A 15,510-nucleotide genomic window follows, 5' to 3' on the forward strand; every position below is an offset into this window, starting at 1 on the left:
TGCAGTAAATTTGCAATATATCTATTAAAAAGTAAAACCGCAATAATTATTTAAAAATTAATAGACAATAAATTTACAAGCATCATCAGCTTTACATGCTTTTTTCTCGAAAATGTTTCTTTTAACAACTTCAATAAAGTACCCTTTTTTTACGCACGAAAGTCGATAGAAAAAGTTTATCTAGTGCAAAATGACATACAACTTGACATGAAAAAGTTTTAGCAGTTTAAATGAGTTCTTATGGCCACACGTGAGGCTCTCTAGACGATACACAGAGATCGCTGATAAATTTAAATTGATCATCTCAAAAATTATGGATACAAAACTTCGTGAAATTAATTTGAAGTGGTGGTGGCGTATTAAATAAAATGTGATTTTTTATTTAACTTTTGACACCCTGTATCTCAGTTATTGTCGACTTTTGATCCAATGCAAGTTTAATAAAATTAACTTGTTTTGAGTTGGAGTATCCACCCTTCAAAGGATATCGTTAACTTACGAGACATCCTGTATAGTACTTTATATAAGTACCTAGTCTTAATACATTAAAATTTATACCAAAGTAGAAAAAAAATTCCACTCAAACGCACTGTACATTATTGTATCTAATAATTCCTCAAAATTTTAGTTGAATTCTTCTAAAGTAATCAGTTTTCTTTATGCGATCTAACAATACCTAATCCAGGTTAGACGCTGAGAAAGAGGAAAAAGTTTCCAAATTTAATAAATCATTCCAATTGCTGGATGGAGAAGGGGATAATATAATATAAGAAAAACACCCATTTTGTAGATTTTGGCTATTTTTAAAATCTAGTTGTGTAAGCTCTAGGCAATAATACGTGTATAAAATTTCCATTTATCTTTAAGACCGAAGCCATTTAAACCTAAAGTCTAAAACAATTTTAAATTGATGAAAATAAAACTTTTCTTGAGAATGTCATATAAGTTTAGGAAATATATTTTTTTTTAGATTTAGACAAGTATTACACAATATTACAAAAAAGGCGGCAATATTAAGGAAACAGTTCTAAAGCCACTTCAGCCGTCCAGGTTCAATTGGGTAACTCCGAACATCCAGATACGAAAGGGAGACTGAGAAATAAAAGAAATCTTTAAAAGTTTTTTTCTGCTTGCATTGTTGATTTAGTCTGATTTTGTTTCGGTAATAAACCTATTGTTTGATTCCTCTACTTTTCTGAACTCTGAGCGAGGAATGCTTGGCTTGCTAAGGCCGGCCCTGTCGCCGCGCAAAATTTGAAAGATGGTAAAAAATAGATACTTCCACCAATCTCATCTTTTTCCAAAAAAAAATCTGTCAGTTTAATGGAGTTATGTGAGTTTTATAATCACTGTGCATATTTCAATTGTGGCCGTGGAGTTTTAGAAAGGCACTTTTCTCGAACCATAAATTTTGGCATCAAAATTTCACAAAATTTAGGAACCAAAATGATGTTGTATCTTGGAAATTTTAAAAGATATTGACGGTTTGCGACGTTTTGTGGATCCAATCGAGACGATTATTTTAAGCTATTTTTTTGAAGGAATGGCCCCACGCTTGGTTCTGGCTTTAAGAGAAATGCAGTGAGGGGGGGGGGGGTAACAGCCCAGAACCCTAATTGTTAAGGCCTGCCCTGTTTAGATACATTACGACATATCTACCGTCAACATCAGAACTCCGTCACTATTATGACATAGTGCTATGAAGCATATAATCGCTCTCATTATCGGTCTTGTACACCAAGACCGAAATCTAGACTAAGATAACCACATTGTCTCCATGTCGAAATTGTAGTTTCAATCTCGGTTGTCCGCAATTATACAATTTTTGCTTAAAAGTTCATTCAAAAGGAAAAAAAAATTAACGAGTGGTGTGTATTTCGCTGATTAGTTTATATATCAGAACTGAAAGTGATTGTTATTAGGCCCATGCAGGGCATTGCAAACATCATTTTTCAAATTGATAAATTGAAAAAATTGTTAAGGTTCTTGTAAAATCAAATTAATATATAAAAATTAATCCTCTGAAATTAGCTGTACATTAATGTGATAATTATAAAATTATAACTAAAAAAAATTTTAAACTTCTTTCTCAACTTGCAAGTGATTTATTCCAAGAATAGAATGTATAGTTTAATATGGTAAACCCATTTGCTGATTCGTTTCAATACAATGTATAGCGTAATATGGGGAACCCTGCACAACAAAGAGGACAAGGAATTAATCCCTAGTAGGCGACATAAATTATCTAATTATAAGGCAATTGTCCACTTATTCATTCTACCATCCTCTGAAGTCTACGGACACGAAAGGAACGTCACTATAAAACTGTTTATTAACGGTACTCCCGCGCTAGCCAGTCGACTACAGGTACCAGTATATCGTTGTTGGTTCAATATTTAAAACCGGAAAGACTCCTCATCAGTACAAAAAAGAAACACCAGTGATTATAAAGCAAAAGGTAGGCCAAGAGTTTTTATTCTAATAATTAAGGAAATTCAAAGAAGAACGCCGCAATATGTATTTGAGGTACAACCAGCATATAAACTGTCGTATCGGTACTACTTGTACTATTATTCTCTATATAGATGTATAGGATTTTTCATGTTCTAAATATGTACTATATACATTTTGTTCCCTATTTTGAGTTTTCTTCGTCGTTTTAGCAGCATATGTTTAGGTGCTTTAATTAGGTAATTAGTATTTTTCTCGTTTAATATATTCGCATCGATCGTATATTGAACGTTTTATACAGGGTCGTCCAATAAAAACTTGACCCCTCTTAATTTTCAAAAATAAGGGCTTTTCGAAGGTGTTTTTGAGCTAAGGAATTTTTATATAAAGTTGAAGCTCTAAATTTCACCCTTATGCACGTCGCGACAATTACCTAAAACATTTTAATTAACTAGAGGTCAAGGGATACCTTAAAGTAAAAGTCTTTCAACGCGACATTGAATAGTGCAATGCGATTTAAAATCTATTGATTAGTTTTTTGGAAAAAAAAATATAAGTTTCGTAAAAAAGTGAAATACAAATTCAGCTAAATAGTATGTAAGTAATGAAAATATTTATTTGTTGATAGGGAATTGGTTTATTTTCGATTTTGTGTTCACAGTCTTCGATTAAAAAATATAAATAATAAAGAAAAAATAAAAAAATCAATAAACAATTACGAACAATCAACAATTGCTTGACGGCAAAAATTGGCAGATGGGTAATTGGTGTTTTGTCAAAGAAAAGAGTTTTCTGCGGCGTGAAATATTAGCCGCAAGAGAAATTTTCAAGAGATAGAAAAGTTGGATAAAGGGTTAATGTATCATCACAGAAAAAAATAAATACGATGCAGCTACCCAGTAAAAAGTTCTAGTCATTTTTGCACGAAAATGGCTATGAGGTTAGCATTTGAACTTTGCGAATAGTCATAATTGTTATATGGAAATCATTCCTGTATTAATGAATAAATGCGCAATGTGTTTCCTTGAAATTTATTTTGAAGCATTTTCTAGATACAGCAAAAAACATTTTTTTTCAAATATTTTTTGAACTGAATCTTAATATACTGAACAAAATAATCTCATGATATGTATTGTCACATACATTTTTAAGGCACCCTGTATTTATGTAACACACTGAATAACCAAATGCCGATGGTTTGTCGAAAATGGCCTGTTGATCTGAAAGAACATCAGTGAACATTATTTGGAAAACTGCTCAACTACGTTCAGTTGGAAGAGTTTAATAATTTATCACTGAGTAATTAAAGAAGCAAAATTTTTATTTACATTATATCGATTTCTGGGCATATTCATGTTCCTTTTTATCAGTTATCGATAAGGATGCCAACAATCCAAGATAAGACTGCTGACAGTGTTCTTAAACAAAATGAATAATCTACCTTGTCTAAAGTGCATATTTCTTTCTTTGCAGTGCCAAAAATTATTCCAAAAGAAGCATGTCCTGATGGATATCGATAAATGTTCAATTACCAACCATCGTAGCAGATAGATAGCATAGACCATATCTCACTAACCTTCACCCTCCGTTATGATAAGTAAACTTTTGTCAGCATTTAAATGCAATGTGTTGGACTTAGTTGGAGTAAAGAGTGATGATATTTATGTCATTTACGCTATATTATACTTTTTGTGCATAAAAGATTTATTTTTATAAAGTGCCAGTATGGCTCATATAGTAACGGGGATGAAATTCTATTCTCTTTTAATAACCGCGTATTTTACGCTAAGTACGGGGTTTGTTCTGAGTTCCTCTGCAGCCAGGTCAAATAGTTACATAAGCAACTTTGTACCTGGAGAAAAACTTGTGTATTCATGGAAATCAACGACGGTCATGAACGAAAATTTTGGAAACACTAAAAATATTGGATTTGAATTAGAAGGAAAAGTTTGGGTCAGTACTTTATGGGGAAATGGACAACACCGGATACTAAAAATTGAGGTTTGTTTTTATTTTTTTTCTCTTAATATAGAAGCTGTAACATATGCATATTGGTTTAATAAAACACCCTGTGTATTATCTATAAAATGTTTCAAACGTGAATACTTCGAAAATACTTTCCCAACCCAGTAGAACATATTATATAAAATATTCGTTAAATTCCAACAAAAATGCAATGATAACAATATACCGGGTGTTCTTCATATTATTTATTACATTTAAACACCACCAATGTCATCGTTATGACCCACACTTTGGGCTTTGTAAGAGGCCAATCTTTATATTGCAGTTTAAGAGTTTTTTTAATTTTTTCAGCGTGTGCGATCAGGTTTGTATCAGTAACAATTCTGTATGTCCTCTCAACATTTTTTTTATTTGTATTTTGAAGTTATTTCTATAACTATAATTCAGTTATGGGGATAAAATTGGGCAGATTTTTTTCAGAATTCATTGCCATTTTCAAATTTCAAATTAGTGGAAGTTTTCGTTTACTAAAATACACAAATATTATCATTTCGGAAACTAAATTATAGTCAAGAATACTAAAATTTAAAAGCAAATTCCATTAAAAATCCCTTGAAACAATCGTAATTAATTTGATATTTACTAGGTTTTGTCTGCAACATTTCAAAACTGCTCAAATGGAATTAATCATAATCAGTAGTTCCAATAAAACAATATTGAAAACATTTATGAACAATGAAAAATTTAATTATTCTGATTTAATGGCGTTATTCGACAAAAATTTAACTAAACAATTTATATTCATATGTGGGTAGACGTTTTGCCAACAAGCATTCTACGGAGGACTAAATGGATTTTGCTTGTTGAACACTGTAGCTTTTATTCAAATATAATGGTATCGAAGATTGCACGAAGAAATACGATATTTCCCAAATTTTACTTCTCCTCAGACGAAGCGGTAAATTTTCCTAAAGATACAAAAGGACTTTTGGATCAATTTAACTACACTCAAAAAGTTTAGTGCCGAATATGTTTTAAGAAATTTCTCCGAATTAGCTCTAATTATTTTATGCATTTCATATGGGAACCAGCGTAGAAAAAATATTTTATATATTAAAATTTAAAAGAGGAATAAATTTTCAATGTGGTTCTTCGAGTTGCGCTTCGCATAAGCAGGGTGTTTGGTAGGTAGTATAGAATACTGAATAGAGTATTAGAGGAGGCGATTCCGAATTGATTTAACCAAACGTACCTATATACCAAGTGTTACAGTTTTCCTGTTAATTAAGTTTTTATTATTTCTTAATTTGACTCTGCTTTTATACAATTATTGAAATGCAAAAGGAGAACAAATCTTTTTATCACAAAAAGGTATTAAACTATTTTTATTATGTTGTATGGTTTGTTTAAATTATTTAAGCAATGAAATCTAAAATGGCTTTGTTACTTACCTAGAACTTCATATACATGATTTTTTTAGCTTGTAGTACAGCTAAGAGTCAAATTTAACCGTAGCTTTTATTTGAATGTTTGGATGTATATTTATTCAAATTTCTTAAAAACTTTCTTAAACAATGATTTTTAAGTTCTTAAGGAAAATTTCTTTAAAAACATTTTAAAAATTAGACCAATCAATCATAATACCTTTAAGTATGCACCAAACGCATTCGCCAAAACTTAGGCTAGCCATTATTACCTTAAGATAGTTTTCCGAAAAAAAAAAAAGATTATAGAGAATGGTAACTAAACATAAATAATTTATTTATTATAATCAAAACTAAAACTGCCATTCTGAATACTGCTACATGCTCTATTCCTCATTGCTGTTGTGGTGGTACCGAGTCGCATTCCTTGTTCCATCCAAGTTGTTGGGTAGTTTGACTAATTCTGGTGATTAAATAAATAATCTCTATTTCGAGTCTCCTGTTCATATATCAGCGATTTCATGCGACCCCGTACAAAAAAAAAACCAACAGACGCAAGGTCGTAAGACCTACCAGGGTAGAGAATGAGCCCATTTTGTCCAATCCAGCGATTAGAGAACACTTGAATTAGATATTCACGTACCTTTCGTTGGTAATGAGCAGGACAGTCATCGTGTTGAAAGATCACGTTTCTTCGCAAATCCAAGGGTAAATCCTCTAGTAAAACAGGCAGACTTTCTGGTAGAAAAGCTAAATAGTTTTTTCCATTTAATTTCTGTGGTAATACCTGCACTTCAATGAAATGATCAGCGATGCCTGCGCCCCACACTTTAAAATTAAACTTATATTTAAAGGAAGTGTCTCTTCATATGAGAATTGTCATCCTTGTTATTCTAATAACGTAAATTAGGGTAGTTTATAATGGCTTCTTTAGTAAATTTTGACTCATCTATCCAAAGGATTCCCTTGAGGAATGTTTTATTTGCCATATCTCAATTCAGCAAAAAACGACAAAATGTTAATCTTCCTACTGAATAGTCAGGTCCTTGCATCTTCATAATCTAGAAATAACCAGATTTTCCAAATTGAGATATTGTGTTCTCTCACTATTTTCCCAATTCTAGTTGTTGGATCTCCTGTAAAGGCAAGAAGGATTTGTTCTTTTTCAGGTCTATTGAGATTGCCTATGAAATCTAAATTCCGGCGAATTGATCCAGTTTCTCTGATGCAATGATAGGCTTGGCTCAACACCTTTGCATGTGGAGTTCGACGGTTTGGAAAACTCTGTTGATAGTGTCGTCTAGCTTTTTTTCTATTTTTTATATAGAGGTGGGAAAACCTTCTAAAGGTACCCGGTCTGATGGACTGGCGATCGAGTTATGTGGGATTCACCCCCTGAAGGGAGGTGCCTACCCACTAAAAACCCACCTCTCTTCACCGTTGTTCCCCCTTGTAACCGCTGATAGGCATTACTTCAGGGTAGTGTCGTCTAGCTGCTTCGACATTACCTTCAGCTTTTCCATAGCAATAAGTAACATCAGTGGACTCCTCATTGCTACCTACCAAACACCCTGTATAATAAGTTGAATTATCCAACACGACATCGAGTTCTCATAATTATATCTTTATAAACGACCATTGTATAATAAATTGTCAAATTATATCCTCCTTGTAGGATTGAGTGGGCAACATTACCTAAAATCAATTCCCAACGATCTTACCTTATTGCTAAGCCCGAACCCGGTACCACTCTAGAATTCTGTTGTCGTATTCATATTGGATGTTGAGTGACTTTAACGCCATTAATCACAGGGAAAGTAAGCTTCCACTCGTCTTTTCATCTATTCTTCTACGACCGATGAGTGATTCCACGGTGTTGTCCTGCAGCTGTGCCAACCGAAGGTAACAGCTGCAAACATCGCCGACGCTACCATTTGCTGGTCCCTGTCGCAATTCTGTAAACTCCCCGCAACTAGTTGCCATACTGAGAACTTTCAGTATTTCAGTAACAGTAAATAAAATTTTATTGAATTAAAGGCAATTTCATAAAATTCTACCTATTTCTACATTTATCTACCCGAATTTTAGTGTTCGTTAGCAAAAGAGTGACTAATATAATGAAATTGATAGTAGTTTAAGCAGCTCAAAATGTTAAAATTGCATTAGGTCTTATCGTCAATTTTCAGTTAAATGAACCTCAGTTGCAAGCGAAATCAGTATCTCGAAAAAATGAGAAGTCAACATCGTTAAAAAATTACCAAAGCCATCCGTTTTTGTTGTTATTGAATAATGGCATTGTAGATAAACTTTTTATTGTCAAAAATGAGGAAACTGCTTTGAAAAATGTTCAAAAAGGGCTAGCTAGTCTGTTGCAGGTAAGCAACAAATGAGTCACTAAAAATTTCATAATGGTAATTCATATTTACCTTATTAAGTTCCAGAATCATGCCGTACAAGAAGATACAGAAACAGACGCATCTGGACGATGTAAAATCTCGTACATATCCGATTCAACTATGAACAAAATTAAAACTGAATGTGATTATGATGATTTAGATACCTTCAAACACTTGGATGAGATATTAGGTGTGAACGTCGTTTCATCAAGAGTTACCAAATATACTGCTTCAGATAGTAATAACTTGGTTAGATCTATAAAACAACTTGAAAAACACACCATCCACATGCAATCCAAATTAGAATTGGGTGCTCTTATTGAAGCCAGTCAAGACCTTACCTACGAACAAACTTTAAACTGTGATAAAATTAGCTCTAGTAATGTTGATGATGCCATTAGCCAGATTCTTGCTAGCGAAAGTCCGAACCTTCATGAAGAATCTCTAGTAACTTATACCGAACCTTCACTAAAATCAAACGAGAAGAAGCAGTTTAACAGAAAAGTAGCAACTCTCCGAGGTCAAATTAAGACTGACCTTATTGGCTCTGTGAAGTCTGCAAAAGCGCTTTTACCCCTATTAGAGATTGCTAGAGTCAGCAATAGCGAAGATATATCTGAAGCCCTAAGTGACAAAAAGAATGAACGTATTTTGTAAGTTATACTATATCGCATTGTGATATTCGTAATAATCGAAAATTGCAGGCCTCAGCTCTACGACATTCTCGGTCATGCCCAAACCCAGAATACTCATACTGCAGTAATGAAGCACCTTCATTTAGATAGTGAAGCACACACTGACCTCATTGAAAAATACCTCTGGGCTTTATCGTTCTCCGTCCATCCCAATATAGAGATTTTAGAGGACCTGTTAACAAAATATTCAAAATACTTTGAGATACCCGAAAAAACTTCAGCAACACTAATTTTGACTATTGCTTCTCTGGCCAGAACGTTATCTCAGTCGAAAAAACAGGATTATGATCGTTTAAAGGTAAAAAAAAAATTGTTGATTTCAATGAAATTCTGATACTAAACTCAAGAGATACGAGAATAGTTATTTGGTAAAATTCTAGAGGTGAACTGAATTTTTGTTTCAAATCTACAAATTCAATAATACTGAAATCGAAAACACAGTAAAAAAACGGTAGTGTGTAGACTGGCCGATATTAGTGGAGGCAAAATGGCATCTCATAAGAAAGCTGCAAACACATGGATAATGCACGCGTAAAACGACTCAGTGAAAAAAACTATGTGCGCGTAAAAAAAACTTTACGAGCACATACTGTTTCTGAGATCTACTTCTTTCAGTAGGAAATGTAATAGAATATTAACATAAATGTCCAAGTGTGGAAAGCTCGGCGCTTTGCTCCTTATTTCGCAATAGATGTGCGCAAGATGAACCTTATAAGTCGTGTATCTTACATTATTTTTCCATCGAGCAAATAACATTTTATTAAATCATCTTTTACTCCAGATTTTAAAAAAAGTCGAAGAAACCATCATCAACGATTTCGATTACGCCAAAGGATCCAAACGCTATGTCTTCCTAAACGCACTGAAAAACTTACAGTCTTCATCAACTCTCCCGAAACTAACCTCAATACTCCAAAATGGCACATTAAAAGAGGAAGTCTTAGCCTGGAAGGCCATTAAAAGCTTCGGAAAGAACTATTGGACCCCAGAAATTTTGAAACGAGCCGAAAGAACACTCTTCCAATTAGACAAAAAGCATGACGTAAGCTCCAGAACTTTAGCAGCGGACTTGATCCTTGGAGCAGAACCTTCTGATTCGACTTTAGAAGCACTTTTACACTTTGTGGCTAGCAACTCCACTTATGAAGTCAGGCAATATGTGTTCCAGAGCATTAAAATGCTATCAGACAAATGCGAACGATTTAGTCAGAGAGTATCCAATATTATCAGAAGCAATAAAAATTTGAACAACTATTCTGCTCTAGCTCCCAAGGGGTTGTCTACAGCTCTAATAAGAACCGTCTTTGATGGCAATGCTGTGAATGGCAGTTTGGTGTCAATTCAAGAGATTAAATCAGGAATTGTGAAGAGAGGAGTTGTGGACGTGGTTTTAACAAAAAACCAGATTTCCAAAGACCTGTTCACGGTAAGACAAACTTGCTCCATTGTTTAACTTTATTAATATTTATCACTCCAGCTAGGAATCTTCGCAGGAGGTTTATCGAGTCTCGTATCCAATGACAAAGATGAGGACGCTGATGATGAGTCTGCAACAGCTGGCATGGAACTCACAGTACTGGGAACTCAGATAAGGCCGTTCGTATTCTTCGATGGACAAGGTGAGCTCATGGGACATGTTTGGTCAGGCACAGCTTCCGAAATGACCCCTGCATTCCAAGTAGGTATTCATTACTACAATTTATGAATAGTTAATTAAAAAAACAGAGTATGATTTTCAGGCCTTAATTTTGACACAAGACCATAGAGAATACCTGAGGTTGGGTAACGGATTCATTGTTGAAATTGATCTGAAAGGTTCGGTCTCCTTTGATTTGTCAGGGAAAATTGAAGTGTCAATTTGGAACCGTAATGCGCAGTCTTTAATTAAGAAATCGTGAGTATACGCAGGCGTTATCACTCTATTCCCTATAGATTTTCTGTATCACTTCTTCAGGGTGGGCTACGTTACTAAAGGTCACATAAGGGTAAATGCCCCCTTTGCATGGAGCCAAATTGATTTTGAGAGTTCCATAGAACCGAAACTGAGCTTGGAAATAGACTCAGATTTTTCTGGTGATGTTAAGTTATGCATGCGATTGTCCCAGCCAATTTCGTCATATCGGTAAATATTTAGGATATAATTTATTATATATATATTAAATTTTTATTATTTTATCTTAATTTTTAGACTGAAAGTAAATAAGTCTGAAGCCGTGCCTGAAAGGAAGCACCATTTCAAGCTGAACACAAGCAGAAGAAAAGAAATCCCAGGATTCACGTATTCACTGAATCGAAAAAATAATGAAATGTGTAGTGCTATGTTTAGCTAGTTCAATTTAACCTAAACTAACCTGAATTAGAATATGTGCTGTGGATCAAAGACTTTTTAACAAATTTTGTATGTATTTCTATAATACATCGTTTTTACAGGTAAAATTATTATTCCTAAATTCAAAATTCACACACGACTTTTACTAACTGGAAAAATCTGAAAAAAAAATACGTTTATGGTGATACGTGTAAAAGTGAAACGAGATAGATGATCGATGAATGAATTTATCTGTTGCTATGATCATGCATTTCAAAGCCCGGCAAGTCCTTCGTATCGTAGAATAAGTCAAGTGTAGCTAACGATGCACAATTTTGGTTTCTACTCTAATAAAGCATTTTTTACCAATTAATATGTTCTGTGCATGGTCAGCATGGAAAACTCCAGGAAAGAATATTTTCTAAAGTTGGAAACTTGTGCTGTTTAAAGTCTGGAATCCCCTTCATAGCAGTTAAGACATTGAAAAAAGATCAAACTACTATAGAAGAATATGTTGATTTTTGTACGAAAAACTGAAAATTTAAATTGCTTGTTTTGAGACCCAACAACTTTCCAGACTTTTTAAGTTAATTTCTAGGCTTCGTGTCTTGCGTCCAACACGCTCATATTGTCAGTGTTTGACGAATATGACTCCTAGACTTCTAAAAATATGTTTTTTTAACTATGAAAAAAAAACAGAAAAACATAACAAGAGAGGGAAACAATTTAGCAAAAGCTACAAGCCCTACGGTGCTAAGTAGAGGCTTATTTCAACAACTAAAATGTTGTGCATTGCTTATTCGATAAGGGAAGTTAATTGAGATAAAGCATCAAAATGGATTTCAAGTGTTTCCAGCCAATATTCATTGCGTCGAGACGCCTGGCGTCTACATACTGCCTTAATGTCTTACAAAATGTATTTAGGCTATTTTATACTGGTTCCTTTACTGTTGGTTTTTTGGATTTATATTGTATTACTAATAAGAAATAATTTCATATCAAATACATCGATTGAAGTGAACATAATTGGAAACGAGGACAGTGAGATTGTGGGAAAAGTGACTAAAAGGAATATCACAGGCATAACTGAGAAAGTTGTAAAGTCGGTTAGGAAAATAAAATATCATGTTCCAAAATTCATGTTGGAATTGTATGAAAAGAATAAGAGTGCAAGAAGAAGCGATAACGCCGATTTGGTTAGAAGTTTGATACCAGCACAAGCAGGTAAGAACCATTCGTTTGCTGGAAGAAAATGGTACTCGTGCGTTGATTTGCGAATTTACTTTAGCAGCTTCTCAAGCGCAAGGATGACTTTAATTAATCATATTTCTATTTATTGGGTGCTTTAACCACCATTAATCAATTTAAATTACTTGATAGTTGCAAGTTTATATAAAATCATAAATATTTTGAGGGCCTCAAAATAGGTACATCTGCCTGTGTCATGACGTGAACTGGCCATATTTTCAAAACTTGAAAAATTACAGAAACAAGCCAAATTGATGGAAAGTATATAATTGAAAGCTTGGAATGCTGAATATTTTATCATTTCACTGTCCAGATTTTGGGGTGCATTTTTTGTATTCATTTAAAATAAAAACCTGCTTCTAATTTCGCGAGTTAGCTGCATAAACGTTACCTGTAATCTAACGGGTTTGGTAAGTGAAAATTAATCTAGAGGCTCGTAAAAAATAAATTACGGGCATGGATGTGACAAATTACGTATATTAAATTGCTGAGATATTTTTCGGTTACTGGTTTGGGATTTAGTTTCAATAAAAAAAAAAAAAAAACGCGTGTCTCATTTCGTGCATCCACTCCGTAAATGCTATCTACACGCGAATGGGGTTAATACGTGAAACGAGTTGGTGAAAATTAATCTAAGGGCTCGGAAAATATAAATTACAGGTACGGATGCAACAGATACGTATATTAAATTGTCGAGATATTGTTCGGATACTGATTTGGAATTCAGTTTAAATAAAAATAAAAAAAACACGTTTCACATTTCGTGCAGTCACTCCGTAAACGCTATCTGCACGCAAATGGGGTTAATACGTGAAACGAGTTAGTGAAAATTAATCTAAGGGCTCGTAAAATGTAAATTACGGGTTCGGATGCAACAGATTACGTATATTAAATTGCCGGGATATTGTTCAGGCACTGATTTGAGGTTTCTTTTTTTCGCGAGCTTCTTGCGTAAATACGGCCTTCAGTGTTCTTCGCTAAAAATGACCAGTTTCCCGAATTCTCCGTTCAACATTGGCAAATTTTTGTCGATTTGAGATAATAATAAAATCTTTATTCATTACTAAAAAACATTCAAAGCGTGCTATTATTTATATTTATACTATCTACCGGAAAACAAAAGAAAATTAAGAGGAAGGAACGACTAAAGAGAAAGGATGACACAGAAGATCTCAAATGCATATTGACGTTAATTTCGTAATTGTCGATTCCACCTTTAGATTCTCCTACCACGTTAAGTTTAGTGTTCCTTTGCGTTTATCCTCGTAAAACTCCAATATTAAGAACACATTAACTTGCTCATTAAATGAAAAATTTGCACCTATTTTTGTCCAAACTTTAATTGCATCCTCATGGAGAAGCACTCTTTATGCCAACAAACCTGGTGTTAACCCTGACCTTTTCACAGCTTTTCTATTTAAAGCAGCAATATTTCCATATTGCTGTAAATAATCCGTATTGATTTATGTTGTTCTATGTTCTAGGCGATTTATTGAATTATGTAATGCGCTTCTTTTAGAAATTCAAAGGGCTTCTAGATTGCTAATACCGTTTTCTTTAAAGATGCATTTAGCGATGTTTTTGCTGATGAATACTCAGAAAATTAACACAATTTTACAGAACATTTTAAAGACCACGATGTTTTGGAAGAATTCACAGAAAACCATCTCCTGATATTCAACATACCACACTCAGCTAAAGATGAGAAATTAATTGGCGCCGAACTAAAAATTTTAACTAAAATTGAAATTCGCTCAAAAGAAGAACTAGGTGAATCCTAAAATCTTGAAAGTCCAAGCACAAATTTACGCAATTTTTTCTTTTTAGGCGTAAAGAAAACATTAAAACTTGCAATTTTTGATGAAACCACGAACTCATATCAATTTTTCCATGAACTTCAAATACACCATTTCAACGATACATGGCTATCGTTCAATTTGACCCATGATGTTCAAGAAATACTAAAGGGAAATTCTTCTAGACGAACAATGAAAATTATTATAACCGTTTTCTCTTTGTTCCATCAGCGTAGTGCTAATTTGCCGAAAAATAATCTGAAACTCTCTATTTTGCCGGTAATTGAGAAATTCGAGTCTGACCATGACTACCCCATTTTGATACTTTCATATTGCACCGAGGATAAAAAAACACAAAACTCTACGAAAGCAATGGTAAATCGTATGAGAACCAGAAGGAACGTTGAGGAAGATTATGAGGAAGAGACAAATGTTATTTGGAATGACGAAGTTCCCAAGAAGAGTGCGAAGAGATATAAGAGAAACCTGTGCAGAAGAAAACCCATGTATATAAATTTTTCAGAAATTAATTACGATTTATGGATTGTGCAGCCCACTGGCTATGATGTAAGTTTTGTATACAAAATTACTTGTTTTGAAATAGACACTTATTGACCTAACAAGTGCAGAAAGTGATTATTGATGAGAGGTAGAAAGATAATTTTTAGGTATTATTTTCCTTACGAACGCATGTTATCAACTTTGTTCTGCTGAAAGTTCAATTCAATAATCAGTTACATTATTTATCCATCGACTGACTGCAAGTATCGATCTGAAAGGAAATCCGACTTTGGATTTAATCTAAATTATGTAGTTCATAATCACAATTTGAAAGAAACGTTTGAGATTTAAAGTAGATTATGAGATATCGATTTTGTACACATTATAGAAAGAAACGTAATTTTATGAGGTTTTCAGGCCTACCAATGTCATGGAAAGTGCTTTTACCCAGTTGCTGAGCATTTGAAACCTACAAAACACGCCATAATGCAATCACTAATTCACAGTATGGACCCGTCCAAAACGTTAAGATCTTGTTGTGTTCCGACAATTCTGGATTCAATTTCCATTTTATATGTCGACGATAAAGGGGTTTTAACATATAGATATGCTTATAAAGATATGGTTGTAATAGAATGTGGTTGTAGATAACTAATAAAAGTATCAATGTACAATATTTTTGTAGTTTATAATACAGCTGTTACGTAAATGTAGTATTTATCATAA

General features: G+C 33.6%; 2 protein-coding genes across 3 annotated transcripts; both read left to right on the forward strand.

Annotated features, from left to right (window-relative positions):
• The first annotated feature begins 2,268 nt into the window (after positions 1-2,268).
• Positions 2,269-11,367, forward strand: Mtp (microsomal triacylglycerol transfer protein). Of its 2 annotated transcripts, none has more exons than XM_066281815.1 (10): positions 2,269-2,458; positions 3,925-4,452; positions 8,027-8,206; positions 8,267-8,889; positions 8,941-9,229; positions 9,713-10,357; positions 10,409-10,609; positions 10,671-10,825; positions 10,886-11,053; positions 11,120-11,367. In XM_066281815.1, exons 2-10 carry the CDS (start codon positions 4,177-4,179, stop codon positions 11,259-11,261), a joined length of 2,679 nt encoding a protein of 892 aa, XP_066137912.1. In that variant the 5' UTR covers positions 2,269-2,458; positions 3,925-4,176; the 3' UTR covers positions 11,262-11,367. The 2 variants fall into 2 exon arrangements, with proteins under 2 accessions (XP_066137912.1, XP_066137911.1); XM_066281814.1 differs by having other exon boundaries at positions 2,270-2,458; positions 8,027-8,215; positions 8,276-8,889.
• A 161-nt stretch (positions 11,368-11,528) lies between these two features.
• Positions 11,529-15,435, forward strand: LOC136338973 (bone morphogenetic protein 10-like). Its single transcript, XM_066281847.1, has 4 exons — positions 11,529-12,463; positions 14,108-14,257; positions 14,315-14,850; positions 15,202-15,435. The coding sequence occupies exons 1-4, from the start codon at positions 12,142-12,144 to the stop codon at positions 15,433-15,435; spliced, it is 1,242 nt and encodes a 413-aa protein (XP_066137944.1). The 5' UTR covers positions 11,529-12,141.
• The last annotated feature ends 75 nt before the right edge of the window (positions 15,436-15,510 follow it).

The sequence above is a fragment of the Euwallacea fornicatus genome, chromosome 4, assembly GCF_040115645.1.
Source record: "Euwallacea fornicatus isolate EFF26 chromosome 4, ASM4011564v1, whole genome shotgun sequence".
In the NCBI taxonomy this organism is placed as follows: domain Eukaryota; kingdom Metazoa; phylum Arthropoda; class Insecta; order Coleoptera; family Curculionidae; genus Euwallacea; species Euwallacea fornicatus.